We start from the raw sequence: 22,277 nt of genomic DNA, 5'->3' as shown, positions 1-22,277 counted from the left end.
TAAATATCTAGTGAATGGTAGATGCATATTCAAAACCCCTTCATGTCAACTTCAAAGTCTACATTCCTTCACTTGGTTTTGGTAACTGAGAATTTGCCTTTGGAGGGCTGGATCACAACACTGCTTTCATGCTATTTGACTATTTGTTCTACTTTCTATTCTCCCTTTCAATTCTAGCATTGTTCAGCCTCTACAAAAATCAAGATTCCCTTTTCTGTATTTCAAATATATAATATTGAGTCAAACTATTTTAGCACTGTGCAAGGTACTGTATGGTATACAAAAATAAATGAGTCTGTGGATAACCTTGGGAACTTCTATTTTAATCGCTACAACATGAGCCGGAAAAATCTGCATAGAGTTATCTACAGTAGGAGACAGAATAAAAGTATCATTATTGAGCCCATGATAGAAATTTACAAGAAGGAGAAAGCAACCCCAGAAACCTCTCCTCTGTGGATCTTGGTTGATTTTTTTTGTTTGTTTGTTTGCCATAGTGTTTACAGGGACGGGGAGCAGAGGAAAGATGATGACCACATTTTATTGGTTTACTGTCACTGCTATTTTTTATAATTAGCCTTAGTTTTAGTGAGAAACAAGAGTGCAAAAGAGGATCTAGGCAGGGATGGGGTATGCAGATAATTATTTTATTTTGCTGATACTTTCTCCTTGTAGTGATAGTGGAGAGAGAGAGAGAGAGAGAGAGAGAGAGAGAGATCTTACCCTGGTTAAATGTAATCTGACAACCCAAAATCCATTCATTCAATGTAATGGTGAATACATTAAATTATCGAGTTGGGATATACAATGACGAATGGAAATATATATACTATGGAGAAATAGGCTGTCTGTCAACATAAATATCCTATGGCAGGAAGTGATAGAAAGGGATACAAAAATTATTATGCAATATAGGAGAAGGAAGAGGCTATTTCCTCCTAGAAGCATCAGGGAAAACTATAAGAAGAAGGGGATAGTTAGTAGGAATAGGCAATCTCCATTAATTGCTAACCATATTCCAAGCTTGTGTTGTCGTAAGCCTAAACTGACTCTTGCAAAACTCTGTGAGATAGCTGCTATCATTCTCTCCCCTTCCCTCCTCCTATTTGACCATTAAGAAAAACCACTGCATAGAGAAGTTAAATAACTTGCTGGTAAATAGTTTGCAGTTCAGCTCTAGAGTCTGGCCATTTAACCACACAGTGATATTCCTCAGTGGCTGTGTCCTGGAGGATGAGGGGAGTGGATTTTGCACATGAGAACTAGCAGAGCAAGTAGAGAAATAGTAGCAGGAAAGGATGAATGAAACATGGGGTATCAGATCACACAATTTAGAAAAAGAGATGTACGAAGAGAAGTCATTGTAAATAAGAAAATTTTTAACATAAAACTAGGATAGTGTCAGGTCATAAAGGAAATCAAGTCACTTTGTAAAGGGTGAGTCTTGACTTTTTATACTTGGAAGGTTTTGAAAGGCCTCATAGGTGGTTTGTAGAAAGACTAATCTGACAGTCACACACGAGATGGATATGACACTTGCATACAGGGCAGCAAGACCAGTTAAGAAGATTATAATCAATAACAGAGAACATGACTTAAAGTGACAGAAGTGACAATGACAATGAGAAATTGCCAAAGAGGCTGTGAGGAATTACAAATGGAAGTGCAACACTGAGAGTTTAGTGTGGTGAGCCGATTCTGTGTACTGTGGCCGCCATTACAAGATGGCGCTGATAAGCGCCGTGGCCTGTGATAAACAACTCCTTATTTTGGGAGAGTTGGCACGTAGCTGTAAAACACCCTATGAGAAAGATCCACGTGGCAGTTGTGCATTGGGGCTTTATCTGCTTTATTAAGGCTGGGGCAGTAGTAGTAGGAGTAGCAGTAGTAGTAGTAGTAGTAGTTCGAGAGAGAAACAAGCTAAGAGACATGTCTAAACAAAGGCCTGAATAAACTGCTGAAGGAAGAATCCTGTGTCGTGTTTCCTTTGCTGGCGAGGGACGCGGCAGTTTAATGATTGAGAAAGAGGAGTCAGAAGAAAAATGTGAGCCTTGAGCTTGAATAATTGTAAGGGTAGGGGTGTTAGCCACCCAGCTCTGAAACAGGAGACCTCAAGGGCTGTGTAACAAATGAAGAAGTTAATTTTGCACTTGGAGCCATATATACTGAGCTGCCGGCTGGCTGATCTTCTGACAGTAAGTATGATAATTAGTTCTGATAGTGTTTGAATGCATTCTATGGGGTATAGCTTTTAGAAAACTAAATCAAAGTCAGGGCCTGAGAGGAAGAGTATACCCCAGGGTTTATGATGAGAACCTTGAACTGACAGATTTTCTTGAAACTTCTGGGTCTTCCCCTTTATTGGAAAATAGGATCCCACATTCCCTTTACTCAAAGATATGGAGAAGCCTCAAATAAAATAAATGTTTTATAAAACTATGCTGTTTTTCTCAGGACTTTTCCCAACTTTTCTCCTGGTTGCTGGAGCAATTACTAGTGATCTATCTCAGCAAGACCCAACTGGGAAATTATTGGGACTGTTAAAGGACCTTGATCATCTGTATCAGTGGAGGGTATGTTCAAGAATGGCTCCTGAGAGTTCTGGGTTGATGGGTCAGAATATAAAGCTGGATGATAAAGAACTGTCATTATGGGGGCATTCTCTCATAATACAGCATTTAATCCCTGGAAAGGGTGCACTCTCTTTCTCTGTCTCTTTCTTCTATGTTCAGGGACACTTTACTACTGAGCTACATCCCTTTTTAATTTTTATTTTTATCTTTTTTAAAATTATTGAGATAGTGTCTCAGTTAGTTGAGGAGGCTGGCCTCAAACTTGAGATTCTCTTGCCTTAGCATCCTGAGTAACTGGGATCATTGGTATGTGACACTATGACCAGTCCCAGGATATGATTTATTTTATGTTGCTGGGGTTGATATCCAGAAGCTTGGAAGAATTGATGGTCCTCATGAAATGAAGTAGAAATGTCAAAACAGTCAGGGCAGACTGTAGAAGAAGGGTTCAAGCAGACACAGAGGTCTCTTTAAAATGGAAGAACAGATTTTGTGAAGAGACGAAGGCTGAGCAGTTGCGGCCGCCTTGCTGACCTCTAGCAGTGGTCAACTTCTTCATATAGAATCTGGGAGTAGGAGATTCAGAATCGAATCTCTTCTCCCTCCCCCTCCTGGTTACAAATCACTTGAAATATATAAGTTAGTGGATCTTTGCTGAGTGAGATTTTTTTGATCTTCAGCTACATTATTCCGCCTTTGTGAGGAACCTTATCAAACACAATGGCTAGCAACGTTACCAACAAGACAGATCCACGCTCCATGAACTCCCGTGTATTCATTGGGAATCTAAACACTCTGGTGGTCAAGAAGTCTGATGTGGAAGCAATCTTCTCCAAGTATGGAAAAATTGTGGGCTGCTCTGTCCATAAAGGCTTTGCCTTTGTCCAGTATGTTAATGAGAGAAATGCCAGGGCTGCTGTAGCAGGAGAGGATGGCAGAATGATTGCTGGCCAGGTTTTAGATATTAATCTGGCTTCAGAGCCAAAAGTGAACAGAGGAAAGGCAGGTGTGAAACGATCTGCAGCGGAGATGTACGGGTCAGTACCAGAACACCCTTCTCTGTCCCGTCTACTCAGCTCCTCTTTTGACTTGGACTATGATTTTCAACGTGATTATTATGACAGGATGTATAGTTACCCAGCACGAGTTCCTCCTCCTCCTCCTATTGCTAGGGCTGTAGTGCTCTCTAAATGCCAGCGTGTTTCAGGAAACACCTCCCGAAGGGGCAAAAGTGGCTTCAATTCTAAGAGTGGACAGCCGGGATCTTCTTCCAAGTCTGGAAAGTTGAAAGGAGATGACCTTCAGGCCATTAAGAAGGAGCTGACCCAAATAAAACAAAAAGTGGATTCTCTTCTGGAAAGTCTGGAAAAAATTGAAAAGGAGCAGAGCAAACAAGCAGTAGAGACGAAGAATGATAAGTCGGAAGAGGAGCAGAGCAGCAGCTCCCTGAAGAAAGATGAAACTAATGTGAAGATGGAGTCTGAGGGGGGTGCAGATGACTCTGCTGAGGAGGGGGATCTACAGGATGATGATGATAATGAAGATCAGGGGGATGACCAGCTGGAGTTGATCAAGGATGATGAAAAAGAGGCAGAGGAAGGAGAGGATGACAGAGACAGCGCCAATGGCAAGGATGACTCTTAAGCACATAGTGGGGTTTAGAAATCTTACCCATTATTTCTTTACCTAGGCGCTTGTCTTAAGATCAAAATTTCACCAGATCCTCTCCCCTAGTATCTTCAGCACATGCTCACTGTTCTCCCTATCTTTGTCCTTCCCATGTTCATTAATTCATATTGCCCTGCGCCTAGTCCCATTTTCACTTCCTTTGACGCTCCTAGTAGTTTTGTTAAGTCTTACCCTTTAATTTTTGCTTTTAATTTTGATACCTCTTTATGACTTAACAATAAAAAGGATGTATGGTTTTTATCAACTGTCTCCAAAATAATCTCTTGTTATGCAGGGAGTACAGTTCTTTGCATTTATACATGATTTCAGTACTTGCTTCCCTAACTGCAAAGGCAATCTCATTTCGTTGTAGCACCTGAGAGCAGCTTTGAGTTTTAGATGTATGTGTGTTATCCCCCACATAATAGTCTTGTGTGGGGCTGTTCAACACAAATGTAACAATGTATTTTTGTGAATGAGAGTTGGCATGTTAAATGCATCCTCTAGAAGAATAATTAGTGTAATAGTCTTTATTTGTTTTCTAAAGTTGATACTGTGGGTTATTTTTGTGAACAGCCTGATGTTTAGGACCTTTTTTCTCAAAATAAACAAGTCCTTATTAAACCAGGAATTTGGAGAAAAAAAACTTTTTTTTATTTTTGTATTTTATAATTATTTACTTCAAATTCTTTGTTTTGCAGCAACTTCCACAAAACCCTTAGAATATATTAAATATATTTTTCTTGGAGTATGATCATTATGCATATCAGCATACACTACTCAAATTTCATCAAGATGGATGTTGCATTAAGGAGTTAATTATCTGTGACATGGAATGGAGATTCTTTTAATAACTGTTTATAGCCCCAGGTACCTTATCTGGATTCTGAGTCTGTGCATCAGTGTTATTAAAAATAGGAAAGCTTTAAAAAAATAAAAATAAAAATAAAATGGAAGAACAGTGAACTCACAGGATGACTGTATTCTTTGGGAGGCCCAGGGGATATTCTGTTGAGGTGATAAGAGATGCACTGTGAGGGGGACCTTGGCATTATTAAGAAGCTTAGTAGCCACTTCTTTCTACAGGCTGAGCTAACAGCAGGAGTTGCTGCTACAGAACTGAACTACCTAGCAGGGTTGGTAAACAAAACATCTGGGATCCTTGTTTAAAAAACAGGAAAAAACCTTTTTTTTTCCTTCCACAATTCCTTGACATGTTGTTTGTTTTATTTGTCATTTAAATATCTTCCAGGGGTGTGTGCTTCCAGGAGTGCAAGATATTTCTAGGGTAAAAGTAGACCCTTGAATTAGGAAGACTTCTCAAGACAAACAGAATCAATAATATTGATTGATTGATTGGAATTGGCTCAGGTGATTATGGGGGCTAAGTCTCACAGTTTGCACCAAGATGGAGATTCAGGAGGCCTGTTGTGTAGTTCCAGTCTGAGTCCATGTTCAAAGGCAGGAGATGACTTGTCTTTTAGCTAGAAGACAGCCAGACACAGAGAGTGAAGGCTCCATTACTCAGTCTTTCTATTGCATTCACTCTTTCAGTGAAATGAACGAGGACCACTCACTTTGGGAAGGACAATCAGTTTACTGATTTAAAAGTTGATCTCATCAGAAAGCACCCTCACAAGCACATTCAGGATAATTTTAAATCAAATATCTGTGCACCCTGTGGCCTGATCAAGTTGTCATATTAACATAAAACAGAATATTTTTGCAGAAAAACAGAAGAACAGCATGTCCCAGCCACCTGCACGGCTCTAGTCTGAGCCCTCTTCCTTTCACACCACCGACCAGTGTGTCTGTGGCCTCCTGAGGGATCACTCAGCTTTCATCCTGGGGGTCCCATCTACTGAGCTGCAGCCTCAAGGCTAGTTTGTTTTGCACAAGGACAGGCCTCATTTGTACTCACTGCCAAAGGTTTTGCATTTGAAGAAAGGGAGAACTAGGAGAGAATAAAAAGAGGGAAATAGGAGATAAACCTAAGGGAAACTGCGAAGTCCCCCAATGTGATAAATCAGACTGTCAACTCCTCCAGTCTCTGTAGCTCAACAGGTGGTGTCCCTGGAATACATACTGACTCTTTGTGCTGTATCAGGATTTGGGTGAGAGCAAGAAAATACTAGGAGCCAGGGTAATGGGGGCTAGGATTCTCAGTCATTAACATCTATAGTGTTTGAATACAATATTATTAAAAATCAAAATTACCAAAAAATAATCCATGACGGTCTGTCAAAGCAGAATCAGCATCAGGTACATGCCTGGAGCAAAGGAAAAAAGATCAAATAGATCTTGTCTGCCACACAGTCTAATGCAGTAAGGAAAAAATATTAGATGAACACAAATTGGGGGATAAGCTCAAAGATACCTGCACAGTTCTCTTCCAGACTCAAGGGCATGATGGGCTTTATGATAAATAATGATGAAATATAATATTTGTAATGACACACTATCATAAAAGTTATTCAATACTTATGAATTTCTTATTTCTGGAATTTTCCAGAAAACACCTAACTGACCCTGTGTAACTGAGCCCCCCCAGGGAACTACAGAAATGTAGCTAAAAAGTGCTGTGTAGGAAATCTCAACCCCATTTATACAAACTTTCTTTAAGTCTACAGCTTACTTCAAAATTAAAAAAAAATCAAACATTTGATTAAATCACTTGGTTAGAAAAAGAAAAAAGAAAAAAGGAAACCAGATACTCTCCTATAATCCCAGTGGCTTTGGAGGCAGAGGCAGGGGGATTGCAAGTTCAAAGCCAGCCTCAGCAAGGGTGAGGCACTAAGCAATTATGTGAGATCTTGTCTCTAAATAAAATAGAAAATATGACTGGGGTGTGCAGCTCAGCGATTGAATGCACTGAGTTCAATCTCTGTATCACAAAACAAAAAGAAGTTAAGAAAAGAAAAACAAACAAAAGGAAATAGAAAAAGACAATGGAAGAAACTTTTCTCTTTTCTTTTGACTATGCCTGTATTATATTGAGAGTACTTCTTGGAACTGAGGCAGCCTGGGCTGTGATGGAGTTGAAATCTTGAGTTGGATCTTGGTCCTTGTGGGCAGGAGGCCATGTGGAACAGCCAGAAGATTATGAGCAGTTTCTTGGGTCTGAGAAGCACCACCAAAGGCAAAGTGTATGCCTATAGCTGCAAGGGTATTGCTGGATGGATACCCCTTTATGCCAGGGAATCTGGCTAGGGGCTACTGGTGGGGGTGTAGACAGGGGAGTTCAGGGAAAGCTTTGCATTTGGCCTTGGAAGAGGGGAACTTCAAATATGTATCCAGGTGAGAAACCAGTGGAAAGTCTTATTAGGGTGACTCACTGTGGGCTCAGCCAGAGAGGCAAATCAGGAATCCCCCAAAATGATCTCTTAAAAGTGTGATGTTTTGATTATGAAGGTAAAATGATGTCCAGCACCTCCTTTTCAATGACACACAGGACTGGAACCTGGCTGAATCTCAGAGCTATGCTTTCTGAGCCTTGCACAAGATTGTCTGTCTCCATGTGCAGACTTGCACACATGCATACATGTATACACACACACACACACACACACACACACACACACACCCTTTCCTCATGTGTCTTCAGCATTTCCCCTAAATGACTCATACCAAAAATTGAAATGCCACTTTTCTGAGTTAGAGAGGACCTTTTGTAGCCCTCAAGGACCCCTGTGAATATAGGTCTGTGTGTTCTCCTAAGTGTATGTACCTGGATGTGTGAGTGTGCACACACTTACATACCCACTTATCCACCATCACCCAGGCACATACTCACACTCTCTCATAGCAGTCACATGACCACTCCCATACCATGTGGGCATGCACACACACACACACACACACACACACACACACACATACCACATGTACACAATTCCCTTCACATTCACACAGTCCCACATACATACACATAATCCCACACACTGACTTAATCCCCCCCACACACATGCACACATATCACACTTACTTGTGCAAACCCCCACACTATCACACTTACCACACATGCACATGTACCACACATATTAGCACACACATGCATCACACACCTACACACACAATTTGTTCTGTGCTTTCACTTCGGCAAGGTTCTAAAATATTTTCATTACACAATGAAGAATCCTACATCAAACCTGGGCAGTTTTCTGTGCATGAAACAGGCTTTGCGTTCTGAAGGGGGAACCCATGCTGGGTGCTTCAAAATGAATGCCACAGAGTCACCCTGTTGAGGTCCTGTGTTCTGGAACCACAGGTGGCCTAAAGTGGGAGATGGATTGCAGCCTCCCACTTTTGAGGCAGTGCCCTCTCTTGGCCAAGTGGGCTCTAATGGCTGGCTCACTGGTCTTTCCTGCTGAGAATCCCTGCCCCCTAATCTCTGAGAGTCCTGGCTGTGAGGCTGGTATGTCTGAGTCACCTTGCATCCACTTCACTCTGCCGCCTTTGAAATTTAGCTCGTTTATTAGCTCTCCTCTCTTTCTTCTAACTTGCCATTTTGTAAGCAAATCATCTCTGTTTATTAATGTTTGGGTATTAGTATCAAGGTATTGGCAATCCTGCCTGGAGTATTGTTTCCAGCTAATTAAAATGCCCTAGGTACCCTGCTGAAGATGGGAATGACAAAGGACAAAGAAGCCCAGAGGGTGTAGGCCCCTATTTCTTGTTATGTAATGACCCATTCTCCCCTAATATAGAAACCAGACACTTCCTTTGCTGAGAGAGGAAAAATGACAAGAAAATAAATTTGCATTAAAGTCAACTTAAAACAACCTGTCTCTGACTCTGTTCTCTCTTGCAGCTCTCCAAGCCTGAGCAACAACTCTGATGGGTGAGTCTGCCACCCCATTCTCTTCTCCTATCTGGGAAAGTGTGCAGCTGGCTGTGCTGAGGGGTAGTGGCTGTGCAGAGCCAAGCCCCTGTGCAAAGCTGCATGCACAGTCTACTGGTCTTGTCTGAGTCACACTCTGCATCCTTAGCTGGTGCTCTGGACTCATCAAATAAGGGAGCCCTCTCTGGTTCAGTGGGAGCCAGAGCTCTATGTGCAGTGTTGGATGACTGCCCCCCAGTGTCCTTGTGTGGGACATGAGTGCAAGGGTGACAAGGATTCTTATGCTGCCATTGCCAAGAGAAGGGCTCTGCTTGGAAAGGAAACTGGAGAGAAGCCCTGGAGAGGAATGTGAGTGAAGTCAAGTCAGAGGACTGGCCTTGCAGGAGCAAAATGCCCCATCACCTGTTGGGAAGTGCTGCCAGGTGTCAATAGCTGTGACTTCTTCTGTAGGACAAATGCTGTTGCATGTGTAGTGTGTGTTGTAGGGCTGGCTTGGGTCCCACTGAGGGGCCCTCTCATATGGTCTGTGCCTCATCGTGGTGGGGGATTCTACCTTGCAGGCAGCTGTCCTTGCAGCACCAATGGCTACATTTGCTGACCCTGGGACCCACTGCTGGTCCACAGAGCTCCTGTGTGTGAATGGTATAAAGGTCCCTTCCCAGAGGCCTTCCCTAGGTGAGGTTGCAAATTACTGTGCGCGCACACACACACACACACACACACACACACATCACCCCCAAAGTTCCTTCAGATCCCCATTACCTTGTCCATTTTAAACTGCTATACGTGGACTTGCTTGGGTTTCTTGGCAACATGATGGCCTCAAGGAAATCAGGTACCACCAGCACAGCCAGGCTGATGCCACAGACCCTTGTGACTAGCCTCAGAAGTCCCACCTGAGCCATTAACCAGGTTCAAGGTAAGGGAGCATAGAGTCCACCCCTTGATGGCTGAAATATTAAAGTCACATTGTCATAGAATATGAGGGATAGGAGGGGCCATAGGGCTTCATTGGAAGATTTCATTTGTCCTGGTGGGAAACTGCAGGCAACTCCTACCCAAGAAATGGGTGGGATGGGGAGTCTCCAAAGAGTGTGACAAAGTGAGCACAAATCAATCAACAGACTTCCAGAATTCCTTCCACTGTGTCTGCTGGCCCAGAAAGGTCTCTGCCACTTCTAGGTGCCACCACACTACCTTTGGTCTTGCTTAGCAACCAGCTTGCACATCTTTGGGACCCCCCAGGAGGTAATTGTCACTCCTTGCTCCAAACACTTAATCCACCCTACTGTGTGACCATTCAATATTTTACCCAACTGAATTTTTAAAACCTTTCTTCTTGTTTCCCTTTCTTTCTTCCCTCCCTCCATCCTATTAGAGGATTTCCTTGAATATGTAGGAGATCTGCATTCACAACAGAGAAAACAAAGAGCTGAGCTTTTTACAACTGTTCTTAACAAAAGGGGGGGGGGTGTCTGTGCCACTTAGGGGCTGTGCTGAGAGAGGGGCAGGCTGGTTTTTTGCAGGAGTGCCAAGGTAGGAACTGAGATGTCTTACCCCCAGTGATGAACATATATGGCACTCACTACCCCTGGCTGAGCTCAGCTGTCACTATGCAGTGATGGGGAGGGGTGTGCAGGGGCCACAGGAAGGGATGGGCAGGGAGGGAAAGGGTCAGTGTCTGTCAGGAAGTGAGGAAGGGAACCTTGCACTTGGTCTAACAATAATCTAGAGCCGTTTTTTATTTGTTTGTTTGTTTGTTTGTTTTTTTGTTTTTTGAAGTCTTCTAGACCCCAGGTTCATCCCTGGCATTTTGAAACATTTAGCCCACTTTTTTTCCAGTTCAAGGCTTGTGACATCATCTACTTTGTGACTGTTTTTTCATTTACTTTAGTTTTAGCAGCTTTATTGATATATAATTGCTACATAGTAATGCATATTTTCAAAAGGTATGATTTGATAAATTTTGACATAGAGGCACTCCTAAAACCATCGCCATTATCAAAATTATGAACTTCTATGTCATCCCCAAATTCTCATGCTTCTCTGCATCTCCTGGCAATTGTTGATTTAATTTTTGTTGCTACATATTTATTCACCTTTCCTAAAACAAATTGAATGATACAGTTTATATTCTTTTTAGTCTGACCTTTTTATTTGTTTGTTTGTTTTGTTTTTACTCAATTATTTTTTAAAGATCTTTTTTGTTGGGAATGGAAATTAGTACAGATATTATGGAGAACAAAATGAAAGTTGTACAAAAAAACTCCAAATAGGGACTGGGTTGTGGCTCAGTGGTAGAGCACTCACCTATTACGTGTGAAGCCCTGAGTTTGATCCTCAGGACCACATATAAATAAATAAATAAAATAAAGGTATTGTGACTAACTACAACTAAAAATATAAATATTTAAAAAAAATCCAAATAGGGGCGCGCAGAAGAGGAGAGCTGGTGGGCGCCGCAGGTCGGGAAGAAGAGCACCCAGGGGCCTGCAGCCCGAGTGCTGCGCCGTGTTCCAACTTCTCCACGAACACAAAGGTGAAAAAGCACGTTTAGATTGGAATATGGACGCCGTCTCCTTGATCGGAGAGGAGCTGCAGGTGGACTTCCTGGACCACGTGCCCCTCACCACACACAAATTTGCTCGGAAGACGTTCCTGAATCTTGCCTTCTGTGACATCTGTCAGAAGTTCCTGTTAAACGGATTTCAGTGTCAGACTTGTGGCTGCAAATTCCACGAGCAGTGTAGCAACAAAGTCCCCACCATGTGTGTGGACTGGAGCAACATCCGGCAACTCCTGTTGTTTCCAAATTCCACCATTGGCGAGAGCGGGGCCCCGGCGCTGCCCTCCTTGACGATGCGTGGGATGCGAGAGTCTGTTTCCCGGATCCCTGTCAGTTCCCAGCACAGATACTCCATGCCTCACGCCTTCACCTTCAACACTGCCAGCCCCACCTCTGAGGGCTCCCTGTCCCAGAGGCAGAGATCAACATTCACACCAAATGTCCACATGGTCAGCACCACCCTGCCCGTCGACAGCAGGATGATTGAGGATGCCATTTGAAGTCACAGCCAATCAGCCTCGCCCTCAGCCCCGTCCGGCAGCCCCAACAACCTGAGCCCCACAGGCTGGTCCCAGCCCAAGACCCTGGTGCCGGCACAGAGAGAGCGGGCTCCAGGATCTGGGACCCAGGAGAAAAACAAGATTAGGCCACGGGGACAGAGAGATTCAAGCTAGGGCTGGGGATGTGGCTCAAGAGGTAGCACGCTCGCCTGACATGCGTGTGGCCCGGGTTCGATCCTCAGCACCACATACCAACAAAGATGTTGTGTCCGCCGAGAACTAAACAAAAAACAATAAAACATTAAAAAAAAATTCTCTCTCTCTCTCTCTCTCTCTCTCTCTCTCTCTCTCTCTCTCTAAAAAAAAAAAAAAAGAGAGAGAGAGAGAGATTCAAGCTATTACTGGGAAATCGAAGCCAGTGAGGTCATGCTCTCCACCCGCATTGGGTCGGGCTCCTTTGCAACCGTTTATAAGGGCAACTGGCACGGAGATGTTGCAGTGAAGATCCTGAAGGTTGTGGACCCAACCCCAGAGCAGTTCCAGGCCTTCAGAAACGAGGTGGTTGTCCTGCGCAAAGCGTGACACGTCAACATCCTGCTCTTCATGGGATACATGACAAAGGACAACCTGGCCATGGTGACCCAGTGGTATGAGGGCAGCAGCCTCTACAAACATCTGTATGTCCAGGAGACCAAGTTCCAGATGTTCCAGCTGATCGACATTGCCCGGCAAACGGTGCAGGGGATGGACTACTTGCACGCCAAGAACATCATCCACAGAGACATGAAGTCCAACAACATATTTCTCCACGAAGGCCTAACAGTGAAAATTGGAGATTTTGGTTTGGCGACAGTGAAGTCCCGCTGGAGTGGCTCTCAGCAGGTGGAGCAGCCCACCGGCTCCGTGCTGTGGATGGCCCCGGAGGTGATCCGGATGCAGGACAACAACCCCTTCAGCTTCCAGTCCGACGTCTACTCCTACGGCATTGTCCTGTACGAGCTGATGACCGGGGAGCTGCCCTACTCCCACATCAACAACCGGGATCAGATCATCTTCATGGTGGGCCTAGGCTACACCTCCCCCGACCTCAGCAAGCTCTACAAGAACTGCCCCAAGGCCATGAAGAGGCTGGTGGCCGACTGCGTGAAGAAAGTGAAGGAGGAGAGACCTCTCTTTCCCCAGATCCTGTCTTCCATCGAGCTGCTCCAACACTCCCTCCCCCAAATCAACCGGAGCGCTTCTGAGCCATCCCTACACCGGGCAGCGCACACCGAGGATATCAACGCCTGCACGCTGACCACGTCCCCCAGGCTGCCTGTCTTGTAGTGGACTTTGTACCTGCGCTCAGCCTGGGGAGGAAGGGAAGGCAGCGACAGCACCTTCCTGTCCCTTGCTCCTGGGGCAGAGTGTTTTCTGAGAAGCTGCTGTTAAGGACCTCCTAGAGACGCACAGGCCTTAACTTCACGTTGCCTTCTTTTCTACCCTTTCTGGCCGGTCTTCCTCCCATCTCCAGCATGCACAGGGGATGCTGACGGCCCTGCAAGATATCGTTAGGGCAAAAAGAAGTGGATGTCAAGGTCGTGAGCAGACTGGCCCCGCTGTGGGGACATGCGGGTTTGGAAACCAGCTTCTTTTGAGAGACAGCGGTGCAGCGCCAACAGTTTTGCACATAACTCACCGAACAACCCAGGACTGCGGAGATGCGCCTGCTCTATCTCGTACCACGGGACTTGCCTGTAACAGCCCGAGATGTCCAGGGCAAACGGTGGCTTTCCAGGCACGGTGCTCAGCCCTCCTGTCCTGGTCCTTGGGAGCAGCCTCCCGTCATGCTGAATTCATCTTCCAGGGGCGGCCCCTATGGGGTGGGCCGCAGGGCCAGCCCCATCTCTAGTCACATAATTGTGGATGCAAGGAAGCCAGGAATACAGGTTCTCTTGATTTGGGTTTTAATTTTGTTTTTATTGCGCTGACAAGATACAGTTATGATGATTCCTCGATTATGTTATTTTAATAAAATAAATTAAATTTAAAAAAAAATCCAAATAGGACTACCATATGATCCAGCAATTTTATTACTGGATATGTATTCAAAAGAAATAAAATGAGTAGGTCAAAGAGATACATATGTACATGCCCATGTTTATCGCAGCACTATTCACAATGGCCATAGTAGAGAATCAATCTAAGTGTTCCTCATCAGATCAGTGGATACAGAAAATGTGGTACAGATACACTATGGAATATTATTTAGTGATTGAAAATCAACTCCCAGGCTGGAGATGTGGCTCAAGCAGTAGCATGCTCACCTGGTATGTGTGGGGTCCTGGGTTCGATCCTCAGCACCACATAAAAATAAAATAAAGATGTTGTGTCCACTGAAAACTAAAAAATAAATATTAAAAAAATTCTCTCTCTCTCTCTCTCTCTCTCAAAAAAAAAAACTATATATATATATATATATATATATATATATATATATATATATATATATATATCAACCTCCCTTTTCTTTTCTTGCATGGGGGATTGAACCCAGGGACTCTTAACCACTAAGCCATATTCCAGGCCCTATTTTTACTTTGTTTGGTTTTCTTTTGAGACAGGGTCTTGCTAAGTTTTAGGGCCTTTCTAAGTTGCTGAGGCTGGCTTTAAACTTGCAATCCTCCTGCCTCAGCCTCCTGAGCTGCTGGAATTACAGGTGTGCACCACTATGTCCAGCTCAAAAAATTGCTTTATATCACCACATGAATAAAACTGGAGAACATTATGTTAAGTGAAATAAGCTAGAATAGAATAGTGGTTACCAGAGGTTGGGGAGGATAAGGAGGGATGAGAGGTAAGGAGGGATGAGGAGACCTGGTCAACAGGTACAGCAGGTGTAGTGATCTAGGAGGAATAAATTCTAATATTCTATTGCACAATAGGATGACTGTAGCTAGTAAAAATGTATTATATATTTCAAGATGGCTAGAAAACAGGATCTTGAATTTTCCCACCACAAAGAAATGATAGAGGTTCAAAGTGATGGATTTGCTAATTACCCAAGTTTGATCATAACATTGTATAAGCATGTTTAAATATTACAATGAACCCTCAAACGTGCAATTATGATGAGTCAATTATAAACAAAAATTTAAAACTCAATTATATTTATAGTCTATAATTCACTCCCTTGATTGTTGTTGACCTTGTATTATATGGATATTTTATAGTTTGTCCATTTATCTGTTGACAGATATCTGGGTTTTTTTTTCAATTTGGAGTAATAACAAATAAAGCTACTAAGGCCATTTGTATGAAAGTTTTTATATGGACATGTGTCTTCTTTTGTCTTAAGTGAATTTCTCATTGTGGAATGGCTAGGCTATATGGTTTATGTGTTTGTATGAGATATATGTTTAAATTTTAGTAAGTTATAAAAACACATCCAAAAGGATTGGACCATTGTACATTTCCACAAATAAGATACAGAAGTTCCAGGTGCTCCACACCTTTGCCAATACCTGAAGGGTCTCTACAGATTTGACATTCTTGTGTATGGGTATCTCATTGTAATTCGAATTTCCATTTATGTAATAACTACTGATTTTTGAGATTTCAGATTGTCATCTGTATATTTTCTTTAGTGTAGCATCCCGTTCAAGTCTTTTGTTCATTTGGAGACTGGTTGGTTTGTTTTCTTCATATTAGTATTGTTGGGAATTCTTAATGTATTGTGGCTACTAGTCTGCTTTACTCCTAAAATTAAAGAACATATCACACATGGAGAAAATTATAGATAAGAGTACAAAAATTTGGTAAGGTTGTCACCCATATTTAATACATGGTAACCTGTTCTTACATTTGCTTTGAATTTCATTTTTTGCATAAATGTTATGTATAAAATATAGTTAAAGCATTTTCTTTTTTCTTCCCTTTCCCAAATTATCTCTTTTTCCTAAAAATTAAATAATAATCTAAGTTTTTTATGTATCCATTTTTAATTCTTTTACTACACACATGCACAAAGTTAATGATGTGTTCATGGTAAACTTTGCCTGTATCTGGAGTTTCTGTTTATGCAATCATACTTTATATATTCTTTTTTTAAGAGAGAGAGAGAGAGAGAGAGAGAGAGAGAGAGAGAGAGAATTTTTTAATATTTAGTTTTTATTGTTCGGCCGACACAACATCTTTGCTTTTGTATGTGGTGCTGAGGATCAAACCCGGGACCATAAGCATGCCAGGTGAGCGCGCTACCACTTGAGCCACATCCCCAGGCCATACTTTGTACATTGTTATGATACTTCTGTTGCTCATGTTATGTTGTTGAGGTTCTTGCATGTTGATGCCGTGGATCATTCATTTTCATTATGGTCAATTTCCATCGTATTCTGACACTACAGTTTATTTTTCTGCATATTATTGATGGAAATTTTGGTTATTTTTATATTTAGTGTTATTTTAAGCAATAGCCCTATGATCATTCCTGTGTATGTTGTTCTGATGTCTTTTTGTATACATTTCCCCCAAAACAGAAAAGATGAATCATAGGGGAGGGCTCATTTCCACTTTACGAGGCATCACCAAACTTTTTCCTAACTGATTGAAAAATTGTCATTCTCACCAGCAGAAATGAGAGTTTTTACTAATATTCATTCTCTGTGCTCTTTGATACTGTCAGATGGCATAATTTTTTTCAATCTGGTAGGCAGGAAATGGCATCTCAACACTTTGCACTATGACATGTCCAGTTTACTCTCCATTGTTCAATCAAAAAGTCCCTTCAGGGATTTTTTTTTCTTCTTCTTTTTACAGACCTGTTTTGGGGTTATTTTAAAAACGTTTTCTTGTCACATAACATCCTACAGTGTCACTATGATGTTTCTTGTTATATTGCAGATTTTAAAGAATTTAAACTAAGACTTCAATGAACTTCCTAGGTCTGAACATTGGTGTCTTTCAGCAATTCTAGGAGATTCTCATGTTCTCAGCAACTATCTGTTAAAACATTGGCTCTTTTTTACTCTCTATGGTTTCCTCTTCAAGTTCCACTAAGATGTATATTAGATCTCCCCACAAAAACATTCACAACTCTTAACTGTTCATTTGTTGTGGATTGTTCTGGATGATTTCTTCATCCCTGAGTTCTAGTTTGCTCTCAAATATCTCTTTAACTGTAATATTTATACAATCTGAGGTTTTAATCTGTCCATGGTGATATTTATATTTTGATCATTTCTAGGAATTCTTGTTACATTTTTATTATTTCTAGAAATGCTTTTGCACTCTTTTCCAAATCTTTGAAGACATATTCATGGTGTTTTCTTTCCTCATCCTATTTTAGATTCTTCTCTTTTAAAATTATGTGATAACATAGTTATTTTGGATTAAGTTTCTATTAATTCTAAAACTATAGAAAATAGTATGGAAAATTCTCAAATAGTTAAAAATAAAGCTACCATATTCCAGAAATTGCACTTCTAGGTATACACTCAAAGAAAATGAAATCAGCCTGTGGAATAGAGTCCACACTCCCATGTTTATTGCATGGATGAGTTTGGAGGATATTTATGTTAAGGGAAATAATACAGGCATAGAAACACAAATGCCTCATGACCCCACTTATATGTGAAATCTGAAAGAATTGGATTCACTAAGCAGAGAGCAGAATGATGGTTGCCAGGGGCTGACAGTGGGGGACATCTTGGTGAGAGGATTCCAAATTACCATTAGACAGGAGGAATGAATTCAAGAGATTTTTCTGTACAGCATGAGGATGGAATTTAATATCAATGAATTGTACACTAAAAAATTGGTAATAGATTTTAAGAGTACTACCATAAAATGAATATGGGGAGTAATCAATATATTAATGAGCTTGATTTAACCATGTATAATGTACACGTATTTCAAAATATCATCTAGTACCACAAGTATGAATAATTTATATCAGTAAAAAAAAAGCCCAAAATAAGAGCTACTAGATGTATAATGCTGAAAAAGAAACAAATTGTGGGATCCAGGAATCTGTATTTTTACAGATATTCCATGTAATTCTGTTGCAATTACTCCTCAAAACTCTCTTGGAGAAAAGAATATGACTTTAGAAATGCAAAAATGTTCACTGCAAATCATAATAAATAAAAGAAATTAGTAATCTCATTTTCTAAATAATTTATAGAATAAGAAACATATTGAGACAACTTAAGAATTGCCCCACAATGATACCATTTACTGCAATGTGACACAGGTAGGGTGACCCTCACTAACACTGGTATTACACCATTTGGATCTTTTATGTAGGTAAGCTACATAAACTCTTTTCTTTGTAGGTGACCCACCCTAAAATATTTTGTGATACTCATGTAAAACAGATATCCAGTCTCTGATTCTATTTTAGCAGCAGAAAATAAACTAAGAAAGGGAAGTATTAATATAAATTTTATTTTACAGGCAAGAGAACTGAGACACAGGAATATTAAGTAACTTGTCCAAGGTCACACAGAATAATAAAAAATCCAGGATTAGCTATGGAGTTTAGCATCTGCTCTCTCACTTCTATATGATAACACACTTGTTAATGATGCCAGATGCCTTTAGTGTCTGCTGAGTTCTTTTAAGTGTGTGTAGATTAGAACATTTAAGGTAATAGTGATGTTATCTGTAAATTTATAAAACTAAATTAACATAAAATTTACCTTATTTTACTTTTTAATAAAAAAGTCAGATGCTATGCAGTAAAATTAACTGGAAGCACCTGAAATGGCCAAGAGTCAACCATTTTGTACAGTTGCCATTTCGAGCTACAATTCATAAATTTTTAGGTCAAAAATGGATAAGCCTTGACAATTTTATTTGGCTCAACCAGATGCATAGTTTATATCTGGATGGTTCACAACATTGTAAGAGACTATTATTCTGTTTGCTCCCTACAGTCTTGGAGGTGTAGTAGGACTCTCTTTTCATCCCACTTCACAGAGTAAGAAGTTCAGGACATATGGAAGGGACCTCCCCATGGGTGAACAACTGGGAATTGATAACCTGGCCCCCATGTTCTGGAGTCCAAATAGAGTTCCCTTTTCCTTTTGACACTTGTTTATTTTGCCCAATGAAAACTCAGTCTGTGACAATAGCACTAATCCCAGGATAATGTTTTAATCTTTATGTTCTTCCCTGCAGCAAAGAGGAAAGGACGTTGATGTAGGGGCTGGGTCACAGTATGTGCTTCAAGACACGCCTCCAATGACCTCACTTCCTTCCACTAGGCCCCTTCTCCTAAAGATGACTCCACCCTCCAGTAGTACCAGCAGCTGAGGACCAAGACTTTAACACAAGAGCCATTGGGGGACACTGATGATTCAAACTACATCACTTGCAGAATACATGGAGAAATAAATGTGACTTTATACAAACCACTTCATCTTGAGAATCACCTTATTCTATACAGTAACAGATCTAGAAGATACGATTCTATGTGGACCTTCAGGTCTTATTTACACAATTATATAATTTTATTTTTCTGTCAAGGCCAGCTTCACTATATTATTATATTTCAATAAGGTTGGGCAATGTTACCCCAAGAGCTCTCTGGAAAAGCCTGTTGTTTTTCTGGCACATGGTACTTATTGAATAATTCCATTTTAATAGCTGAGCCAAGAATAATAATATTTTTTCATAGTTGAAACCTTTGCAAACCACACCATAAATGGCCATACTCTGTGGTCACCCTACATATAGGTCATTTTTAAATTGAAAGTCTTGACAATAATGATGGTCATACAAAGAATTCAACTTCCTTTGAAATACCTTGAATCACTCTCACAGAAATATTTTTTAGCTTCACTGTCCTTGCAAAGTATGAAAGGGATAAGTAATTGTTGTGTCTAATGGTCATTTCCTTAGTGAGTTGTGTTACCCTTCCTCATTCAAGTGGTACAATTTTACTTTCACAGTGGATGTTGTTATTGTGATAAGCTATGAGGATTCTTGGAGAGTACATTTTCCATTACCTCAAAAATGCATTTTTGTTTGTTTTAACAGAGCCACTTGGAAATATCTCTCTATGAAGAATAATATTGATATGAAAATATAATTTTGTCATGAAACATTATTTGACTTTTATAAGAATTGGAATACTTTCTCTAAATTTATATTTTCTGCAAATATTAAAGTTTACAGGCTTATGGTATTATTATTATTATTATTATTATTATTATTTAACAGAGGAAGTATCAGTTTATTATTGATTTTTAGGTTATGTGGTATTTGAATAGCTCCATGCAATGAGAAGGGGCCCTCTGGAAAGAGGAAAAACTTGAAGTAAGACTCCTAAATACTGTGGTGGACAGGTAATTTATACCCAATGATGAGAAAATGGCAGTTGTCTCTCCTTGCAGGATTATTTTGACACTCACATGCTAAGACCTGCTGGTATGCAGAGACCCAGGCCAGCTGGAGCCTTTCCAGCTCTGTGTCTCACCCCTCAGGGAAGACAAATAGAAAGGAAATGTATGAGAGAGTCTTGATTCATCCATTGGCAAGCATTTATTGAAGGCCAATTGTGTGCACAGCAAACTTCATAATTAGAAAACTTAGGTTTTCTATTAAATTCCTCGTACAAAGCCGGTTCTCAGGAGGAAGTTTTGTGGCCACATAGTGGCACAGCCTGAGGCTATCATGGTTATTATATCTATTTTATCCATGGAGAAGTTATGGATTAGGAAGAATTTGGGTTGGTTGATCCTAGCCGATCTGTCAGTATGGTAACCCACTCACTCTTCAAGCAAGCAACTGAGAACTTGAACACAGTTCTTGTTTTATTTGTTTTTATTGTGCACACACATACCCATACTCTGTCTGTCTCTCTCTCTTCTCTCTCTCTCTCTCTCTCTCTCTCTCTCTCTCTCTCTCTCTCTGTGTGTGTGTGTGTGTATCTTTTTTTTCTCCATGTCTTGGATCCCAGAGCAAGAACTTCTGATGAAACCAATTGGCTTTTCTTTACACTTTCTCCAAAAGATATGAAGTCAGGTGTTTTTACTTCTGAAACAAACCAGAACTAAATTGCCAGATAAAAGTTCACTTCTCCATAAAATTTACTTGTGAGACAAAGCATGAGCTACATTCTTCAAGGAATTCCCAAAACTCTTTCTTTCAAGTTAAACATTGATTATTTATCTGCTGGGGCAGATTGTATTTTGCAGATGATTGGTCATACAAATTTGCATTTCATCCTACAAGCTCTTCCTACACTGCTGGGCTGACCTCCCAGATTAAGAAGAGAGGAAGTCCCACTCTCACATCATGGTGAACTGCCCTGACCCATGCAAGGAAAATTGTGCTGTGAGACTTTCAAGGGAGACCAAAAAGGGCAACATGGCTTCTGCCTGGCTTTCTGGGGTGCATGTTCTTAAAACCAAGCCACTTTGTTGTAAGGAAGCTCAGTTCAAAGGAGAATCCTAAAGCAGGAATTTTACCCCAAACAAAACAGCCAGCATGGACCCTAAGAGAATGGCCTCCATGTAGCCCCTGCCTCTGCTTTAAGTCCCTGGAAGGGGTTCCCAGCACCAAGGAGCAGATATGAGCTTCCTTCTGCTCCCTGACCCAATTCTTGGCCCATGGGGAATGTAAATGATGACAAGGGATGATTGTCCTAAGCTGCTAAGTGTGGGGATTTTGTAGGGAGCACTAAATACTAAAATAGGGGTGTCTTATATCCAGCCAAAGGTTTTGCTGCCCTGTGTGGTTGGCCTCAGTGTCACTGGATGTGGGTTTCTCATGCATGTTTCTGGTTTCCTCCTTTTAAAACACATCCTTTTATGCCCCCTTCACTATCCTGTGATGAAATTCATAGATGATAAATACATAGATCATCAATTATATAGATAGATATCCACACACACAAACACAAACACACACACACACATATACATTATTTATATACATGGCTGTAATATGGAGAAGTAGAAGAAAAATAATTCATAATAGAACAACAAAATAGAACACAGCACTATGTGATGGATTCTCTTGCAATGCAGAATATTATTCCTAAAAGTTACTATTGTGAGATTTTGCATAATAACAGGTCTTATGGGGAATGAGGTAAGAAGGAGGATGCTCAATACCTATATAATTTTAAGTAGTTTATTACA

The 22,277-nt window shown here is 41.0% G+C and overlaps 1 protein-coding gene and 1 pseudogene across 1 annotated transcript; both read left to right on the top strand.

Annotated features, from left to right (window-relative positions):
• The first annotated feature begins 3,133 nt into the window (after nt 1–3,133).
• On the top strand, nt 3,134–4,539 carry LOC144252098 (heterogeneous nuclear ribonucleoprotein C-like). Its single transcript, XM_077794656.1, has 2 exons — nt 3,134–3,610; nt 3,650–4,539. Exons 1-2 carry the CDS (start codon nt 3,294–3,296, stop codon nt 4,215–4,217), a joined length of 885 nt encoding a protein of 294 aa, XP_077650782.1. The 5' UTR covers nt 3,134–3,293; the 3' UTR covers nt 4,218–4,539.
• A 4,765-nt stretch (nt 4,540–9,304) lies between these two features.
• LOC144252155 (RAF proto-oncogene serine/threonine-protein kinase pseudogene) lies at nt 9,305–13,525 on the top strand (annotated as a pseudogene).
• Nucleotides 13,526–22,277: the final 8,752 nt, after the last annotated feature.

This window comes from Urocitellus parryii, unplaced genomic scaffold, assembly GCF_045843805.1.
Source record: "Urocitellus parryii isolate mUroPar1 unplaced genomic scaffold, mUroPar1.hap1 Scaffold_37, whole genome shotgun sequence".
In the NCBI taxonomy this organism is placed as follows: domain Eukaryota; kingdom Metazoa; phylum Chordata; class Mammalia; order Rodentia; family Sciuridae; genus Urocitellus; species Urocitellus parryii.
This window is presented reverse-complemented; position numbering and strand designations above follow the sequence as displayed.

Coding starts and splice junctions, on each gene's coding strand:
- LOC144252098 (XM_077794656.1), top strand. CDS start 3,294: ATGGCTAGCAACGTTACCAACAAGACAGATCCACGCTCCATGAACTCC. Junction 3,611..3,649: donor TCTGCAGCGGAGATGTACGG/GTCAGTACCAGA, acceptor CCGTCTACTCAG/CTCCTCTTTTGACTTGGACT.